At 46.4% G+C, this 13,804-nt stretch overlaps 1 protein-coding gene across 3 annotated transcripts in view; it reads right to left on the bottom strand.

Moving 5' to 3' along the window:
• The window catches only part of ZFYVE28 (zinc finger, FYVE domain containing 28), a 111,162-nt gene that overhangs the window by 60,482 nt on the left and 36,876 nt on the right, over window positions 1-13,804 (bottom strand). For all 3 annotated transcript variants that reach the window (XM_011970852.1, XM_011970854.1, XM_011970853.1), the window contains one exon: window positions 3,287-3,388. In XM_011970852.1, coding sequence (XP_011826242.1) covers window positions 3,287-3,388 — 102 coding nt within the window. The remainder of the gene's footprint in view (window positions 1-3,286; window positions 3,389-13,804) is intronic.

The following is a 13,804-nucleotide window of genomic DNA, read 5'->3' as shown; positions in this document are numbered from 1 at the left end:
CAGGGATGGTCTCGATCTCCTGACCTCGTGATCCACCCGTCTCGGCCTCCCAAAGTGCTGGGATTACAGGCTTGAGCCACCGCGCCCGGCCTGAGATGGAGTTTTGCTCTGTCACCCAGGCTGGAGTACAGTGGCGCAATCTCGGCTCACTGCAACCTCCGCCTCCCGGGTTCAAGTGATTCTCCTGACTCAGCCTCCCAAATAGCTGGGATTACAGGTGTCCACCACCACACCCCGCTAAATTTTATATTTTTAGTAGAGACAGGGTTTCACCATGTTGGTCAGGCTGGTCTCACACTCCTGACCTCAGGTGATCCACCCATCTGGGCCTCCCAAAGTGCCGGGATTACAGGCGTGAGCCACTGCACCTGGCCTCAAGGCATGCTTTTGTTCCTAAGCACCTGGGAACTGCAGGAAGCCTGTTGTCAGGGGGCTTTCTGCCTGTATTTCCTGCTTCTCCAGGACTGGCAGGCGTGCTGCTTGAATGCCCCGAAGCTGCCAGACTGTTCCACCAGCCCTTGTGATTAGATGTTCTTTCTCCAGCAGAGCTTCTCTGCCTGGGAAGCCTGGGCCCTGGATGAGCCTGGAATCATCAAATCTTCCCTGGGGAAAAACAGCCAAGTAGACTGCAGCTCACCTTAAAAGGCTCCCTTCCCTGGGGTCTTAGTTCACCCAGTCCTCACTTCCATAGTTCAGGTACCTTTAAAAGCATGATCTTTTGGCTGGGCACGGTGGCTCACACCTGTAATCCCAGCACTTTGGGAGGCCGAGGTGGGCGGATCATGAGGTCAGGGGTTCAAGACCAGCCTGACCAACATGGTGAAACCCTGTCTCTACTAAAAATCTTAAAAATAAATAAATAAATAAAATAAAAATATAAAAATTAGCCAGGCATGGTGGCACACATCTGTAATCCCAGCTACTCAGGAGGCTGAGGCAGAAGAATCTCTTGAACCCGGAGGCGGAGACTGCAGTGAGCTGAGATCACACCACTACACTCCAGCCTGGGAAACAGCGAGACTCCGTCTCAAAAAAAACAGCTGGGTGCGGTGGCTCACACCTGTAATCACAGCACTTTGGGAGGCCGAGGCAGGTGGATCACGAGGTCAGGAGTTCAAGACCATTCTGGTTAACACAGTGAAACCCCGTCTCTACTAAAAATAGAAAATATTAGCCGGGCGTGGTGGCAGGCGCCTGTAGTCTCAGCTACTCGGGAGGCTGAGGCAGGAGAATGGCGTAAACCCGGGAGGTGGAGCTTGCAGTGAGCCGAGATGGCGCCACTGCACTCCAGCCTGGGCGACAGAGCGAGACTCCGTCTCAAAAAAAAAAAACAGGATCTTTCAAATGTATCCAGCAGATTTTCTGTAGTTGCTGCAGCTGGAGAACTGGCCACCACAGCCTGGGCATCCTATCTCTCCCAAAGCAGTAGTTCTGCCCAGCTTTTAAAAAGACATGAAGTTGCCTGGTTGTGTCTGCCTATATTTCCTACATATTGCCTATATTAAAATATCCACTCTAAAAATTTCATATTTTTTGCCAATTATTTTACAACAGACCGCAGGTTCTTTTTAAGGGCTCTACTCGGACACCTCTTTCCGGCTTTCCTCTTCCAGGGTGGCACGTGATCCTCAGCTGAAGTTAGCAGTTTCTGAAGCTCTGTCAACGTCAGGCCACGTGGACAGTAACAGGTAAGTCCTCAAACCCTGACACTGGAGGAGGTGCAGGTTCATCCGTGGACTCTCGCTGTTCTCCATGGGTGGGCAGGGGGCACAAGCAGCAGTTCTGTCGGGGCGGCAGGGCCAGCCTGTGGGTGCACACCTGGGTCCCAGCTGCCCACCCATGGGTGAGGTTCCCCACATCAGGGCCCCAGGGTGGGCAGCAGAGTCACGTTCTACCCACACAGCTTTCCGCAAGGTGAGGTGACTCACACCTGTAATCCCAACCCTTTAAGAAGACCAAGGCGGGAGGAAAACTTAAGCCTAGGAGTTCAAGACCAGCCTGGGCAACACGGCGAGACCCCATCTTTACAAAACAATTTTTTAATTAGCTGGGCGTGGTGGTCCGCCTGTAATCCCAGCACTAACCCCTTGACAGCATTCTGCCTCCAGCCCGTTCAGCTTCACCTCCCTCTCTATTGCCCATGTAGGCCAAGGGCGGATATGCTCCCAGGACGTCCACTCCGCTCCTGCGTGGCCTGGGCCCCCTTCCGGCCTCACATTGCCCAGGAGGCTCATTCTCCAGCCACGGCCCAGTGCCTGCACCACCTTTCCTGTAAGACCCCCATATGTGGGGTGGGGGGGGCGCATGTGCCTTCCCAGTCTAGGTGGCGTCTGTGCCTCTCCTTGCTGTGGTCTCCCCCATGTCACTCGAGGAAGGATGGGACTGCAACCTCCAGGTCCAGAGTTCCCATCCCCCCCAAGCAGGAGGGAAGCAACGACAGCCATCTCCCAGATGAAACATGGACTGAACCAAGCACCCCTGCCCCTCAGCCCACTGACACCAAGGACCACCTGCCAAGGCCCCAAGAGCTCACAACCCCATCTGCAAGGGTGACAGGCAGCCCATAGCCCATGGGGTCACTTTCCACTGTCTGGACTCACAGGACCTCTGGCCCTCATGGGGCAGAGTTCTAGGCTTCTGGGTCCCCGAAGGAAACCTGGTTGCAGTGATCAGGGGCTGTAGTAGGAAATACCGAGCTGTCCCAGGCCACAGAGCCAGGGTGGCACGTGGAGGACATGTGGCCATGGGCTTCATGTGGCCCCCATCCCTCCAGGAAGCCACAGCTGGGTTCTGTCGGCTCAGGCCACCCAGCAAAGCCCTTGGCCCATATGAAGGGAAGGCATCATGTTTTTAAAGGGGGGGTCCCCCACGTGGACACAGACGTAAACCAGTAACTAAAGACAAAAGGCATAGGTAGAGCACCATGACTCCAACAGAAGCGAGCGCTTTGGGGACGGTGGGGACAATGGGGACAGTGGGGACGGTGGGGACAGTGGGGATAGTTAGCTGTTGCTGCACTATGTCAGGAAGTGTGAGGTTCACTCCCCCAGCTCAGCCCAAGAGAGCGCCCACCCCATGCAATGCCCAGGCAGGGGCGAAAGCCAGGACACTGTGACCCCCATGGGTCGTTTGTGACCCCCACCCCGCTCACCAGGAATATTAACCGGCCCATCCTTCCTCGCAGAGAGGAGGAGGACCTGGAGGCAGCAGCTAAACATGACTTCAGCGCCCACCCGTGGCCCTCCTGTCCCCCCCCCTCCCCCATCTCCTCTATCTCTATCCCCACCTTATTTTCCGCAGCAACGTGTGGAAGGGCCGGAACAGCTCGGACATGTCTTCTGCCTTGCGGTCCAAGTTCAGGGGTCCGTCCGCATAGACCACGAGGCCACTGCATTTGAGACACAAAAGCCAGGATGTCAGGCCTGTGGCCCCCTGGGTGCCGCGGACAGCCCAACTTAACCACCTGCGAAAACCACGGCTGCTGGGACTCTGCAGCGTCACTGTCCCAGCACGGCCGCCGCCTCATGCTTTGCCTTGTGTGACTGCATCATAAATAAGTTTAGAAAAAGCAGACTTCACCCTCTTTTGCAGTTGATTAGCTTGTGTTCACTGGAGGGGTCGCAAAGTAATCAGAAAAGTGTATCTGCACACATCGGTGCTGCAATCAGATAAACTCGCCTCAAGGTTTGTTACCAAAACCTACCTTCTTGCAAGTTATAAAAACCGGATTTGTGGTTAAATTTATCTGCAGAGCCTTATGAGAACTGGACCTGGAACCATCTTCTCCAAAAGCAAAACCAGCTGCAGGTGTGAGCTGAGGCCCCGCACGGGTTCCCTTCCCGCAGCCTGGCCAATGCTCCACCACCCCACAAGACCAAAGCAGCCTCCCCTCATCCCCCACACAGGACCCACCTCCCTTGTGGTGCCCACCAGGCCCCGAGAAGCTCCCCTCCCCAGGACTGCAGCCCCATGTGGCTGAGGCCGGTTTTCCTCACTGTCCCTACCCCAGAGTCTGGCTCAAGGCCTGCTGAAGGACGAGCTTCCCAGATGCCACCTCTGGCGGCCCCCACTCCTCTCTGTGCACCGTCCAGCCCTGCCCAGCTCCAAGTGTGCCTTGATCATCCATGTCTCAGCCCGTCTCTCCTTGAGGGCACCCATCCCAGAGGACCTTCTCTGGGTGCCTCCTCCTGGGTCTCCTGGGACCAGACCATGTCTCAGGTGCCTGGGGAGTATCCACCCATGAAATCGTCCCCTGTCCCTCATCATCATCATGTTCTTCCTCATCAGAGCACAGACAAGGGCCATGTGGGCTTGTCTGTGTAAATGGAGCACCACCGGCCTGTCTCTTTCAGCAGACGTGACACCAAGGTCAGGTCCAGCCAACACTATCCAACACCAAGTCCCCCGCAGCTCAGGGACAGTCTCCTTGTCCAACGCACCCAGCTCAGTGAGAAGGGCTGATAAAGGGAATCGAACAAAGGGAATGTTTTTCCTTAAAAATCGTTGGGTTTCATGTGCAAAAAGAAAGATTTGAAAGTCACAGGAAAAGTATGTGCAGTGCTGCCTCTGGGGCATGGGGGCGCCAGGCCCTGTGGAGTGGCCAGCTGAGCTGGGCAGGAGGCTGTGTCCTGACCTCCTGTGGGTGAGCGGACAGCACAGCCAGCCTTCCATTCTGCTTGGTGTCCTTTGTGGCTCTTACATGAGCTGCCTGTCCTGATTAAACGAACAGTATTCAGGGGACAATTACCCAAACCGAGCCTTAACTCTATGGGTGAATCAGGCAGTCTCAGGACAAAGGCAGAGGGAAACAGAGCAGGGAAGGGGGCAGCCCTGACTCCAGCGGCCGGGCCTCAGGGAAGCCATCCCCAACCCCAGTAGAGCTCCTCCCTGCTGGGCATAGGACTCAGCCCCGCAATGACCCGTGCACCCAACATCTGCCCGTCTGGAAACCTCGCTCCTGCCTGCTCTGGGCAGCAGTGTGGCCGAGGAAGGACTCAGCTGCCCCCCAGGGCAGTCAGCAGGAGTCGGGGAACAAGGCCCGCCCATGAGAGCTGCTGGCCCAGGTCCTCAGAAAAGAACTCGTTCATCAGGAGGCTCAGACCCGGAGGCTGCTGTGCCACCTCCTCCTGGGAGCCTGCGGGGACCCAAGGACCCCCGGGCTGTATCCCTGCATCCAGCTGTGTGTCGGCTTTCGCGTGCTGAACGAAGGGCCAAGCACTCCACGGTGGCCGAGCCCTGCTGCTCAGCGACTCTGCAGGTGCCCGAACTACAGAGAGAAGGCCTGTAGGATGGGAGATCAGGCTCAGGTGCTGAAGTAACGGGGTGTAGGGGCCAGAGGTGGGGAGAGGTGGGGAGCAGCCCCCAGGCGGTAGCCAGAGGCTCAGCATCTGTCTCTGCACCTGGCCTGGCACTTGCAGGAATCTGGCTGAAGGGGCTCAGAATGAGGCCTGGGAATGAGCTATTGCTAGAAATGGTGGGTCTGATGCAGCTGCTGCCCATGGCTACAGCCCGACAGGCCACCCAGGCCTGTGTCCACGCTGCCACGAGCAGGGGTAAGGCAGTCACCCACCAGTGAGCCTGGAAGGCTGGATCCCGGGGTCTCGGTGTGGCCAGGGGTGTGGGGGCACCGTGAGGGGCCTGGCCCAGATCCAGCTAAGGTGAGCAGGCGAGAGGACATCCTGCACAGTGGAGAAAGCTGGGCCCTGCTGGAAGTGGGGGTGGCCAGTCTTCCCTTTTCTTTTTTCAAAGAAATTCATATAACAAACAATTGTTTTAAAGGGTACGATTCTGAGGCATTTTCTGCATTCATGGTGCTGTGCACCCATCACCTCTCTAGTTTCAAAAGGTTTTTATCACCCCAGAAAACACCCTTTTAATAATCACCACTGACTTATTCACCTCAGCCATGGCAATCCCTCATCTGCTTTCTGTCTCTCTGAATTGGCCTATTCTGGGTGTTTCATGTAAACAGAATCACGTAATGCGTGACCTTTGTGACCAGTTTTCACCTTGCACCACGTTTTCAAGGCTCATGATGCTGTGGCACGTGGCGAATGTTCCCGCACATACATTTCTTCATTCATCCACGGGTGGACGTTTGGATTGTTTCTGTCTTTGGGCTATTATGAATAATGCTGCCATAAACATTCGTGTAGAAGTTTGTTCACGGACATATGTTTTCATCTCTCTTGGGTATATGCCTAGAAGGGTATGTGGTATGACCATATGGATCATATAATTCTATGTTTAACTTTTTAAGGAACCACCAACTGTTTTCCGTAGCAGCTGCGGCGTTTTACACTCCCGCCAGCAATCCAAGGGTTTTGACTTCTCCACACTCTCACTACGTATTCTTTTCCAATTTTTTTGATTACAGCCATCCTGGTGGGTGTGAAGTGGCATCTCATCATGGTTTTGATTTACATTTCCTTAATAACAAATGATGTGGACCATCTTTTTCATGTGCCTGTTGGCCACGTGTATATCTTCTTTGGAGAAATGTCTATTCAAGTCTTTACTCATTTTTAAATTGGGTTGTTTGTCCATTTGTTGTTGAGTTGAAAGGGTTCTTTATATATTAAATCTTCAACAGATATATGATCTGCAAATATTCTTTAGGTTGTCTTTTCATTTTCTTTATAATGTCTTTTGATGCATCACAATTTTAAACTTTGATGAGGTCCAGTTTCTCTTTTTATCTTTTTGTGGTGGTGCTTTTGATGTCAAATCCATTGAAAAATCTGAGAACAGGAATACTTACCCTCTGTATCAAAGTTCTCTAGAGAAACAGAACGAGAGAGAAAGATTTATTTATTTTAAGGAATTATTTCATGCAATTGTGGGGGCTGGCAAGTCCAAATTCTGCTGGAGACCCAGAGAAGAGTTGACATGGCAGCTCCAATCCAAGGAGTCTGGAAGCCGGATTCCCTCTTACTTGGGGATCTCAGTCTGTTTCTCTCAGGGCCTTCCACTAATTGGATGAGGCCCACCCACATCACGGAGAGTCGTCAGCTGTACTCAGAGTCTACTGATTTAAATGCTAATCTCATCTTTAAAATACTCACAGCAGGGTAGTGCTGACATGCGTTTCAGAGGACAGGGAAGGTTGTATCCACATTGTACAGTGGATGCTACATTGGACACCGATGGGAAGAATCATCCATTCAAGGAAGCATGACTTGTGTTGAACAAGACAAGCTGGGTGAAGCATTTGAAGGTGCTTTTGAGGTACTGATGTAACATTCAACTGATCTTCAGTCCTCCCCAGATGACAAAAATGACCTGGCTTTCATCAACCACTGTCCTCACGTCAGAGGAAATTCCATCTGCTAAGAAGTGTTGCCCACAGAGGAACCTGTGTATAACTGGAGAACCATAGTAGCAGGAAGAAGCTCTGACCATTTTAATACCTTCACGAATTCCCATGTAATGCCAAGATGGCATCTTGTATCCAGGGGTAGATAAAACTAAAGACATCTTTCCATTTATATTGAAAAATAAAGAAAAACTTTAGGGAAAACCTTCAGGGAAAAAGAAAAGTCAACCAGAACCCCGTGACTTACTCAGAAAATTGCCAGGGCCCTGAGGAATGATGGAAGAACTAGAGAAATCGCCAAAATCCAGAGGAAGCTGACCTACCAGTTTACCAAGGCCATCCTCCAAAGACTCTATCTTATTTCTCGGGGAAAGCAATCTTCTACTCACAGTGTGTTCAGCCTGATCAAGAATATCTCAGTTTAAATAACTAGAATGCAAATTATAACTATACACGTGCCAATTACCATGAGCTAAGTCACCCTGATTGCTAAATATACTCTCACGTTTCATGGTTTCCTGGCATCAGAAATCCCTACAAGCTTCAGGATTTTTCTCTTAAAGCAAATGCTGAAGAGAAAAAAAAATTAACTTTATTATTGCTATCTTTTGTCAAATAGCATAGAATCTATACTAACTTGGTGGGAAATCCTGCCAATGAACAAATTTATTGTTGCAAATGACCAAGCCCTATGTGAAAGTACTGACTAAATGGCCTTGCTCTTACTATTCTCTATTCAACCACTTTCTTCCCGATTAATACTGCCAGTACAGGAAACTAATAATGATTCAAACATTTTTCTGTCATATACTCAGGTGAAAACATCACTCTAACCTGTCTCTGCTGGCTTTACAAAAAATCGTTTACAAAAAAACGATTGCACATGATAAAAGCGTTTGTGCAAAAATATATTCATGGCTCTAAAAACTTTAGTGAAAATGTATATTCAGTTCCCTTACTCACATTTTTTCCTTTTCCCTTTGTCTTTAAATCTTACTTTTTCATTTTTTTTTTAAGAGACAGAGTCTCATTCCGTTGCCCAGACTGTAATTCAATGGCGTGATCAAAGCTTACTGCAAACTCAAACTCCTGGGCTCAAGTAATCCTCTTGCCTTTGCCTCCCAAGTGGCTGGGACTACAGGCACACACCATCACACCTGGTTTTTTGCCGTTGGGACGAGGTTTCATTATGTTGTCTAGGCTGGTCTCAAACTCCTGGCCTCAAGCTATTCTGCTGCCTCAGCATCCCAAAGTGTTAGGATTACAGGCATGAGCCACCAAACCCAGTCTCTTACCCATTTTTGTTGTTGTTGTTGTTGTTTTCTTGCTGTTTAACTTTTTGAGTTCTTTATATATGTTGGATATTAACCCATCAGATGTATGAATTGTAAATATTTTCTCCCAATCCATAGGTTGTCTCTGCACCCTGTTGTTCCTTTTGCTATGCAGAAGCTTTTCAGTTTGATGTAATCCAATTTATCTATATTTATTTCTGTTGCCTGCACTTTGGGGCCAAATCCAAAAAGTCACTACCCAGACTAATGTTGTGTAGTCTTTCCCCTAAGTTTTCTTCTAGTAGTTTTAGAGTTTCTGGTCTTATATTTAGCTCTTTAATCCATTCTGAGTTGATTTTTTTATATGGTGTAAGATAAGGGTCTAGCTTCATTCTTTGACATGTGAAAATTTCAGATTTCCCAGCACCATTTATTGAAGAAGCTGTCCTTGTCTTCTTGGCACCTTTGTTGAAAATTAGCTGGGTTCGCTTCTGGGCTCTTTATTCTGTTCCACTGGTATGTGTCCTGTTGTCTTGTTTTTGCCAATTCCAAGCTGTTTTAAAATTACTATAGCTTTGTAGTAAAGTTTAAAATCAGGTAGTGTGGTATATCCAGCTTTGTCCTTTCTGCTCATGATTGCCTTGGCTATTCGTGGGTTTTTATGGTTCTATATGAATTTGAGGATTTTTTCTCTTTTCATAAATAAAATGATGTTGGGCTTTTGAAAGGGATTACATTAAACATGTAGATTTATTTGGGTAGTATGGACATTTTAACAATATTAATTTTTCCAATCCATGAACATGGAATATCTTTCATTTGTCTTCTTGATTTCATTGGTGTTTTATAGTTTTCAGTGCACAGGTTTTTCAGCTCCGTGATAAAAATTATTCCTTAGTATTTTTTTGTAGCTATTGTAAATGAGATTATTCTCTTGATTTCTTCTTTCAGATAGTGTATTGTTAGTGTATAAAAATGCTACTAATTTTTGTGTGTTGATTTTGTGTCCTGGAACTTTACTATATTCATTATTAGTCCTAACAGTTTTTTTGTGGAGTCTGTAGGGTTTTCCACATATAAGATAAGGTTGCCAGCCGGGTGCGGTGGCTCACACCTATAATCCCAGCACTTTGGGAGTCCGAGGCAGGTGGATCACCAGATCAGGAGTTCAAGACCAGCCTGGCCAATATGGTGAAACCCTGTCTCTACTAAAAATACAAAAAATTAGCCAGGCATGGTGGTGGGCACCTGTAGTCCCAGCTACTCGGGAGGCTGAGGCAGGAGAATGGTGTGAACCTGGGAGGTGGAGCCTGCAGTGAGCTGAGATCGTGCCACTGCACTCCAGCCTGGGCAACAGAGTGACACTCCATCTCCTAATAATAGCAATAATAATAATAAATAAAATATATATATTTAAAGTTGCCAGCAAACAGTAACAATTTCACTTCCTGTCTCTTATACACATCTAGATGTGTATAAGAGACAGCATGTATACTTATGCAACAAACCTTCACATTCTGCCATGTATACCATAACCTAAAGTATAATAGCAATAATAATAATAAATAAAATATATATATTTAAAGTTGCCAGCAAACAGTAACAATTTCACTTCTTTTCCTATTTGGATGCCTTTTCTTTCTTTCTCTTGCCTAATTGCTTTGGCAAGGACTTCCAATACTATATTTAATAGAAGTGGCAAGAGTAGGCATCTTTGCCTTGTTCCATATCTTAGAGGAAAGGCTTTCAATTTTTCTCCATTGAGTATGATGTTAGCTGTGGGCTTCTCATTAAATATGGCCTTTATTGTGTTAAGGCACATTCTTTCTTTCTTTTTTTTTTTTTTTTTTTTTTTTTGCATTTTCACTCAATGGTACTCTTGAAGGGATACATTCCTTCTACATCTAATTTGCTGATTTTTTCATCATAAAAGGATGTTGAATTTTATCAAATGCTTTTTCTGTATCTAATGAGATGATCATATGGGTTTTTTTCATTCTATTAATGTGATGTATCACAATTATCAATTTGTGTATTTTGAACCATCCTTGCATTTCAGTGATTAAAAACATTTCTCAAAAGAAGACAAATGACCAACATCACTAGTCATTAGAGAAAAGCAAACTAAAGCCACAATGAGATATCATTTCTCATTTGTCTGAATATCTTTTATCAAGAAGATGAAAGATCAGTGTTACCAAGGATGTGGAGAAAAGGGAACCCTTGCACACCACTGGTAGGAACGTAAATTGGTACAGCCATTATGGAAAACAGTACAGAGATTCCTCCAAAAAACTACAAATATAATTACCATATGATCCAGCAATCCCACTTCTGGGTATTTACCCCAAACATCTGAAATGAGTTTGTTGAAGGGATGTCTGTAGTCTCATGTTTATTGCAGCATTATTCACAGTAGCTAAGATATGAAATCAATCTAAGCGTTTAACAGATGAATAAAGAAATTGTGGTATATATACACAATAGAATACTATTCAGCCTTAAAAACAAAAGAGATTCTGATACTTGTGAAGAATTGGATGGAATTTTAGAACATTATGCTAAGTGAAATAACTAAGACCCAGAAAGACAAATACCATATGTTCTCACTTACATGTGGAATCTCAAACAACTGAACTTACAGAATCAGAGAGCAGAACAGTGGTTATAGAGGCTGGGGGTGTGGGGAATGGCCAAAGAGTATAAAATCTCACACTAGAAGAATGTTTCTTCTTTTTTTGAGTTCTTTGCACATCATAGTGAATACAGTCAAAAACAGAGTGTTGGACATTTCCAAATTTTAAGAAAGTAACTTTAAAATGTTCTTATTCAAAAAATGTTAAATATTTGAGGTGACGGATATGTTAACCAGCTTGATTTAATTATTCCACACTGCATTCATAGATTATAATACAACTTTGCACTCTATAAATCTGCACAATTATAAATTGCCAGTTTATCATTATAAAAAGAAAAAAATACCTTCACAGCAAAATTCAGACTGGTATTTTACCAAATATCTGGGTAATGTGGCCTAGCCAAGAAGATACATGAAGTTAACCATCGCAGGGTACAACTTTGCTCTTTTGCACGTGGTTATCCAGTTGCCCCAGGAACATTCTTTGAAGAGACTGTTCTTTCCTTATTGAATGATCTTGGCCCCCTTGTCAATAATCAGTTCACCATAGATGTTTGGATTTATTTATGGCCTCTCAACTTTATTCCATTGGTCTATACATCTATCTTTATGCCAGTACCATAAGGTTTTGACTTGTAGTAAGTTTTGAAATCAGGATGTATGAATCTTCCAACTTTGTTTTTGTTTTTCAATATTGTTTTGGCTACTTAGGGCCCACTGCAGTTCCATATGAATTTTAGAACACCTTTTCCATTTCTGCAAAACCAAAAGGCCAGTGGGGTTTTGACAGCAATTGCATTGCATCTGTAGATCACTTTATGGAGTATTGGTCTTCCCACCCATGAACATGGAATGTCTCTCTGTTTAATTATGTCTTTAATTTTTTCAGCAATGTTTTTTAGTTTTCAGCATCCATGTCTTTCACCTTCTTGATTAAATTTATTCCTAGGCATTTGACTCTTTTGAATGTTATTGCAAATTCCTTATTTGAAATAACACCTAATTACATACAAGGGAATATTATTCAGCCTTAAAAAGGAAGGAAATTCTGACACATGCTACGCATGGAGGAAGCTTGAAAATATTATGTGAAGTGAAATAAGACAGTCACAAGAGGATAAATCCTATCTATTAGCTTGGTGCAAAAGTAATTGCAATTTTTGCCATTAAAACCCTAAGAAAGGGTCAAAATGGCGAATTTTGTTATGTATATTTTACCACAATAAAGAAGAATGTTTATTGCCTTAATTTCTGTTTACAAAAGTGTTATCTATCATTTTAAGGAACGCTGTAAAATAGAGACATACTATTTGATAACAATTTTTGTACTTAATACACTGGGGATGTTTTTGCATAGCATTAGGAGATTTTCTCCGTCATTATTTAAATGGCTAGAGTATTGTTTTTAACCAATCCCTCAATTCTGGATATCCATCCCTTCTCAAATTTTTATGATTACAAGTAATACTTCAGGGATAATCTTTGTGGATATATATTTGTGCCCCATCAGATCAACGCAACAAAATTCTGTAAAAGTCTACTGTGCTAGGACATGCCAGGCACTCAGGGTGCATCAGTGAATAAGAGTTATGGTCTAGTGGGGGAGACACAAAAATAACAGAAATCCCATTTATACGAATAACCCAAATAGGTAAATCTACAGAAACAGAAAATAGGTTTGTGGTTCCCCAGGGTTACGGGGCAGGATGAAGGAGATCGGGGGCGGAGGTGGCCGCTCAGGAGTAAGAGACAGCTTTGTGAGTAATGAAAATGTCACGAAATTTGTGGTGATGGCTGCACAACTCTGAATGTACCAAAAATGACTGTGCACTTTAGACGGGTGAGTCATAGGGTAATGAATTTTATCTCAACAACATGGAAAAATAAATAACAGAGTAAGTCACGCAACATGCTGGTGGGAGATGGGCTTGGATGAGCGGTGCAGTGGTGGGGACATCGCAGAGGGAGGGACAGCAGGGAGGAGGGAACAGTGCAGAGGAGCACGGGGGAGAGGACATTGCAGAGGAAGAGACAGCATGGAGGAGGGGATGTCATAGAGGAGGAGACAGCATGGAGAATGGGACATCAGAGGATGGGACAGCATGGAGGAGGGAACAGCACGGAGGGGACATCACAGAGGATGGGACAGCATGGAGGAGGGAACAGCATGGAGGAGGGGACAGCATAGAGGAGGGAACAGCATGGAGGAGGGGACAGCATAGAGGAGGGGACAGCATAGAGGAGGGGACAGCATGGAGGAGGGGACAGCATAGAGGAGGGGACAGCATAGAGGAGGGGACCGTGCAGTGAAGGGGACAGCATGGTGGAGAGGATGGAATGGCCAAGAGAACACTGGAGCAGAGGGACAGAGTGGAGGAGGAAACATCATGGAAAAGGGGACAGTGCAGTGGAGGGGACAGTGAGGCAGTAGGGATAGGATAGCCAAAGGGACTCTGGAGCGAAGGGGACAGCGTGGTGTAGATCAGGGCAGCGGGTGCACGGGGACTGGGCAGAGGCTGGGTGTGGGTGCAGGTGGATCACAGTGGGAGCGGGGGCTGGGCAGAGGCTGGGTGTGGG

The sequence above is a fragment of the Mandrillus leucophaeus genome, unplaced genomic scaffold (assembly GCF_000951045.1).
Source record: "Mandrillus leucophaeus isolate KB7577 unplaced genomic scaffold, Mleu.le_1.0 Scaffold98, whole genome shotgun sequence".
NCBI lineage: Eukaryota > Metazoa > Chordata > Mammalia > Primates > Cercopithecidae > Mandrillus > Mandrillus leucophaeus.
Note: the sequence above shows the minus strand (reverse complement) of the source record. Positions and strands in the feature narration are given on the sequence as shown.